This window comes from Gadus macrocephalus, chromosome 1, assembly GCF_031168955.1.
Source record: "Gadus macrocephalus chromosome 1, ASM3116895v1".
NCBI lineage: Eukaryota > Metazoa > Chordata > Actinopteri > Gadiformes > Gadidae > Gadus > Gadus macrocephalus.
The window spans coordinates 6353583-6359981 of NC_082382.1; the positions used below are offsets into that span (position 1 = coordinate 6353583).

Below are 6399 nucleotides of genomic sequence, written 5' to 3' on the forward strand. Positions count from 1 at the left end.
TTTATTATAACTGATATCATTCTGATCCAGGGTTTGGGCTAGTCATGGACATGCTCCCATTTCCCGTTCATGTGGTAAATACATGGCATGCATATCAGGAATGGGCCATGGGATAAAGCATCAACAGGGTCACTATGGGAAGCCTCTTCTGAAAGAGTCATGTAACAAACCCAGAGAGGATAAGGACGGAGTCTGTTCAGAGTCCCTCTATCTGGATGAGGCCGGATAAGGTCAGGTCGAGTAGAACGTGCCATCCATGTAGTTTATTATTTGGTTATGGTCGGTAGATATTAGTTAACGGAACAAAGAATACCTGCATAGCAGGTGCAAGCATAGCAGACATCCTAAGTATGGAGCTAGATTTGGCTGAAGTTCAAGAAGCAGCAGCAAGATTTGACGTCCGTCCAACGTAGTCCGACCCGAAGTGTTGCTATCTTGTTATCTGATTCATATTCAAAGCCAGCCATTGGTCTATCGAGCAGACTCTTCCCCCTTCGCCCCAGTCCAGCCAATCACAGCTCAAGCAACACCTGATTGGCCTGCTAGAAATGTAGGCTCTTCTTAAACTGAAAGGGCATCACAGGCATTCCCTCATTGACCTGCTCCGACTGTACACTGTAAACCTTTTTACTGTAAAATTACAGTCAAGTACTGGCAGCCGTTTCAGCAGCAGGTACTGTTTATTTACAGTAATACAGTTCTTGGTATACGGTAGCTTGCTGTAATCGCAACATACAGTAGATAGCATGATGTGAAAAGATCGTTTTCAGGCACGTTAGCATTTATCTTCTACCGGAGGTAAACCAGATATGTAGGAAGCACCTAACCTTTAGCTATATAAACAGGGGTCCCTACAGACAAACCCCCTATATAGAACAATGACATTTCCAATCAATTAATCATTTTAAACCAATTGGCGTTCACGCGCCCCTAACGCCCCTCAACTACCAGAGAAGCCTTTTACTTCATCCCTCAGAACACATAACCAACACAGGGGTTATCCCCATAGACATCTTATAGCATAGTCGGAGCATTGGCTGCTGGGACGCGAGAAATACGGCCGCCATCTTGGAGTGGTCAACCGGGAGCAGCAACAGCAGCAGAAACAGGATGCCGGGCTGTTGTTCAGCGTATTCCTGCTCAAATCGGCGGACCATCCACAATAGGAATCGGGGGATTACTTTTCACAAGCAAGATTTAACATTACCGTACTATTGGTATAATTGGTATTGAATAATAAAACACGCCAAACCATGTGGCCTTTATCATAGCTACACGTATGACAAAAAAACGCATGAAAATCAGTGGTATTCAGTGAGGTATGATTGATTAAATGCGCTGACAGTTCATTGCTCCAGCCAAACGGATTACACTGAGTGGAGCGGATGACCACTCCAAGATGGCGGCCCCGCGTCTCGTCAGCGCCAGTAGGCGGTAGCATTCGATGCTCCGTCTATCATATAAGATGTCTATGGTTATCCCACCACCCTAATCACCTCGGTGCTGATTTCCTACAACTCGGCAAGCGTTATTTGGCTGTCAAATGGCTGTCAAATTACGGCTGTCAAATTACGCATTGAATGATGAAATGCTTGAATGATCATTGAGACTCCCACAATGCATGTTTTTCAGACCATTGTAGTGAAAACCTTAATACAGTAGATTAGTGTTAGAATTTAGCTGTAAATGTACATCAAAGTCTTACAGTGTAGGCTCTACTCAAGACTGTAGGCTCTTCTTAAGCTGTCAGGGTCTTCTCTAGGAGTGTACAGTGTTCCATGGAGATGATTGCTACCCACCAACATAACCTTTGCGTAGTTGCGTGGTGCTACCTGGTTGGAATGTCTTGTGTTGATATATATTGTTGTGGGTTATTTAGTATTGCAGTCTCTAAATCTATTTGATGGATTCATGAAATCACCATAACCACCTTTTCCTTTACTTCCACTAATTATACTTCTATCGACTGTGGAAGGTAACTTTGGAGAGTAGTTATTACCGTAATAATATTTGGTTTCTAAGTAACTTTAGGATTTAGGATTGTGTGTTATGTGTAGGAGCACAACAAGGAATCTTTTCGGTCAGAATAAAACTAATTTGCCTGCAGAATTCGGATGTTTCATTGTTTCGATTATTGTCAAATTTTTTTCAAGGTGCACACGTGTGGAGTGAGTGGCGTGTGTGTGGAGGGGTGGGAGCTCACCGTTTCAAACAGGGCGTAATGCTCTCCATGGTTGGCCCCGGGGACCAGGCCGGGTCCCCCCACCAGGCCCGCGCACACGTTGCTCACCACGTTACCGTACAGGTTGGGCATCAGCATCATGTCGAACTGCTGGGGCCGGGACACCAGCTAACACAGAGGGGTGCACGTTTGGTCATCGGTGCGACAAACCCCACCAGGATTCTGTGACCTCGAGGTTGCCATGGCTACCTGCATGGTGGCGTTGTCCACGATGAGGGTGTCGAAGGCGATGTCGGGGTAACCGCTGGCAACCTCCTTACAGCACTCTAGGAAGAGGCCGTCGCCCAGCTTCCTGCTTGATGGACACACACACACACACACACACACACACACACACACACACACACACACACACACACACACACACACACACACACACACACACACACACACACACACACACACACACACACACACACACACACACACACAAACAGGGTTTTAGGGAGGTATACAGACGTCACCGGAAAATGAGGATGCGGGAGGAGTCAGGGGATCAGGGCAACGGACATGATGTTGGCCTTGTGGACCGCGGTGATACGACGCCGTCCGTTCTGCCTCGCCGTTTGGAAAGCAAAGTCGGCGATGCGAAGGGAATTGACCCTGGTGATGATCTTCAGACACTCCACCACGCCCGGAACGCTCTGGAGACACAAGGAGGAGGGGACCGGCGGCTCAACAATGTCTTTAAGTTACCGTCCCACAAGGTACGGTCACAAGTGGTCGGCAACACCAATTCCGTCTCCGCCAGGAAACCGCTGAAAAGTTTGACCAGTGACCTAAATCCCAGCTCCGTGACATTGGATGCTGTTGTTTTAAAGCAGTACTCTATAGCAGGACTCTGCTTTGTCAGAACACAACCCGGGCATGATGGTTCCCCTTAAGGCGAGACGGACCTTTGGAGTCAAACCCAGATCCACCCACCTCGTGCTCCAGGCTGCTGTACTCCCCCTCGGTGTTCTCCCTGATGATCATGATGTCGATGTTCCTGTGGCGGGTCTTGACCCCGGGGAGTGACCGGCAGTGCATCACGTTGGCATACAGATCTAGAGAGGTGCTGAGGGACGCAATAACACATCAGGAGGGCGGAGGAGGAATGGGATCAGTCGACGTGGTTCATCAGGACAGACTCCTTGGTCGAAGGTCAACGTTTGTCACTGACCGCAGAAGGCTGTTCCGTGACTTGTATGAGGGCGGAAGATTGTGATTGGTCTCCAGGTTCCCTGGAGGGAGTAAACGCAACACGCCGAAAGGCATGTTGACCATCATATGAGACATACGACCATGTATCAAGCCAAAACTAAACGCTTTGAGGGCCCCGGGACCAGGGCTTATGTTGAACCCTTTTCTGAGGGGGAATATATTTGGATATTTAATAACCTATTCCACCGAGACTCTGCATAGCTCCCCGAGCCCCCAACAACTGTCCTGGCTCTATGAACATCCTTACTGTACCGACGGCCATATGTATCGTTTTTTTCACCTTCTTATTGAAGGTCACTTTGGATAAAAAGCGTCTGCTATATGACCTACATGTAAATACAAATGTACTATAATAATGTACGTCAGTTGCATCCATCTTGTTTCCAGACCCCTGCCCTCTGCCTCACACCTTTCAGCGCCACGCCGTTGCGTCTGATGGACATGATGGCGTTGTTTATGTCGTCTTCAGCGGTGAGGCTGGAGTCCACGTTGACCAGCTCAAAGTCCACTGGCACACAACAGAACCTAAGAACCGGGGGGGGAAAGAGATTTAGGTATGTTTTTGATATTATATTAAGATTTAGAGCAACTTCATTATTTCTTCATTATATAACTTCATTATATATAAGTGTTCTTAAATCAGGTTGAATTATTGAGAAAGAAAATGTTCTTTCCTGTTTGAAATCAATGTATTTAGTATTTAGTCCTCTGCTGCCCCCTGATGAGCACCCGATGGATAGCGAGGCACAGACGCCATATAATAAAATAACTCGGCGCAAGAAACATGACTGCTGTCAAATGAACTTGATAGTCGATTGATTCTTGAAGTTATGCCTTAATGTGTTTATTTAAAAAGAAGACAAACGAAATTGGTCCTTGTGCTGCACGTTCTAATGGGAAATCCTCCCCTGAACAAGGAACCACCCGCGTGCTGCTTTTTGAGCTTAAGGCAAATCTAGGTACGTACTACGTACTTAGGGACAGATGGAAGGAACAGGACAGACCTACGCCACCATACTCCCAGAAGGACTCCCGGCGTAAAGGGGGCTGTGTCATGTGTTGTTCTCACCAGAACAGCTCGCGCACGTGGTTAGCGAGCTCCGGTCCGATGCCATCCCCGGGGATCAGGGTCACGGTGTGCCTCCCTCCGTAGCGAGCAGGGGGCGGCTGCACAGCACAGGGGCGACATGAGAGACCCACGGAGACAACACCTCTTCATCCTAAGACCCTCGACATGTGTAGGGCCAAGATGCACCAATACCTCAACTAGGAGGTCCTACCGCGGTGTAAAGTTCTTGATAAATATCAAGATCTCCCCGATATTTCAGACACTGCAGATCTTCAAAGAGTTAGCACACAAATATACGTTCATGCTAATGAGACAGGCCGTTTCATTATCGATAAAATATGTATTGGAATGGATCAAGAACTTGCATCACATGGCATAATCAAAGAATAATAAAGCTAATCATAAATATTACTGATTGTATCGTAAACAGGAACAACTTTTGATGTGTTTTTCACTCACTAGCCTCGTTATAATTTATGACAGGAACATGTATTACATTTCCTTGCAAACCTAGTCTTGCCTCAAGTCTGCCTTGCCAAACTGGGTCAGGACCAATGCTTAAGGCTACTCAAAGAGACATGACAGTGAACAATGTAAATGTAGTCATGCCACTGTTGCACATGATCGCTGAACAGTATATAACTGGAAATACATGTCTGTTGAAATGTGAATCTGTGAGCAGCTGTACTCACTATGTTCTGGACGGGACACAGAGAGGAGGAGAAAACAGGAGAGGTTAGTGAGGCACAGGGGAGAGGGAAACCAGGTAGGCCACAAACTGACCAGAACAAACAACAGGTCAGGACAATGAGGGAAACGCCACAATTTAGGTTATGGGTGGACCTGATGAGACCTGCTGCTCACTCCATACTCCCCAAATTCCATTTTCATGGGAATACAAAAATACATCGTTTTATATTCTTGCATTCTTACAGTATAGGTGGACCCTTGTCTTGGATGAGATGCATGGATGGTTGCCCCACACACCTGTGGGATGAAAAGGCGTAGGCTATTTACCAAAGTAATCACTCAGGCTTTAGCATGCATTTTAATGACTCGATTTGATTTCAGGAAACTAAACACTAGTTGAAAGCCATGAATAATTTAAGTTAAGTTTCAGTTAACAAAACTCGATTTGAAAGTCTTGACATGCTTAGGTAGGCCTACCAGAACACGTAAGAATCTATCGTTGGAAGTTGGAACATTAGTAGTCAATCAGGTGCTGAAGGGACAGCGACCCAGACCCTGGGGCTAGCCCTGTTAGCCCACTAATCAGCTTACGGGGAGCTTTCATTTGATGCAATAAAGAAGCGAACACGACAAAACCAAGTTGATATCGTCACTCACAATGAACCCTAGTTGTACCTGTAAGGTCCGGGACAGAGGGAGCCCCCCGCAGCGCCCGGGTCTCACCGCCCTAGATAGAGCGCACAGCGCAGCGCGGAGCGTCATCTTCTTCAGCTCACTGTGGGCCGCACGGGAGCGCGCTGCGCGTCATCTTCTTCAGCTCACCGTGGACCGCACGGGAGCGCGCTGCGCATTCATCCCTTAAAACCAATATAAAATGTCTATATATATATATTATATATCCATCCTCAAAATACAAAACTTTGTTGTGATTTATTTTAAGTTCTGTCATAGAAAACCAAAAGATTTGTCATTTGGTATAAATATTCCCCTTTGCACAGTTGCCCTTCTTTCCCTTTTCTTCTCCCAGTGGGCTGTGCGGAAAGCCTCCACTAGGGGCGACATGGAGCCTGTGAGGACGCACCAAAGACTAGTGTCTACCTGTTACACTCGTTCTGTTCAGTCACACATGGCTCATATCCATATGTGGCTTCTCATGTCAATACTTTATCGAACCGGACGTAATCGTAAGTGGTTT

General features: G+C 46.7%; 1 protein-coding gene across 2 annotated transcripts in view; it reads right to left on the minus strand.

Moving 5' to 3' along the window:
- LOC132461009 (isocitrate dehydrogenase [NAD] subunit gamma, mitochondrial-like) overlaps positions 1-6035 on the minus strand; it is a 7755-nt gene extending 1720 nt beyond the window's left edge. Inside the window, exons 1-9 of one of the 2 annotated variants that reach the window (XM_060056055.1) lie at positions 5880-6035; positions 5448-5501; positions 4515-4612; positions 3855-3970; positions 3405-3465; positions 3167-3299; positions 2753-2886; positions 2432-2534; positions 2204-2350 (exon numbers count right to left, since the gene is read on the minus strand). In XM_060056055.1, the coding sequence (XP_059912038.1) occupies positions 2204-2350; positions 2432-2534; positions 2753-2886; positions 3167-3299; positions 3405-3465; positions 3855-3970; positions 4515-4612; positions 5448-5501; positions 5880-5966 (933 nt within the window). In that variant the 5' untranslated portion in view covers positions 5967-6035. Of the gene's footprint in view, positions 1-2203; positions 2351-2431; positions 2535-2752; positions 2887-3166; positions 3300-3404; positions 3466-3854; positions 3971-4514; positions 4613-5447; positions 5502-5861 lie in introns of both variants that reach the window. The other variant, XM_060056048.1, reaches the window with a different exon arrangement.
- Between the last annotated feature and the right edge of the window lie 364 nt (positions 6036-6399).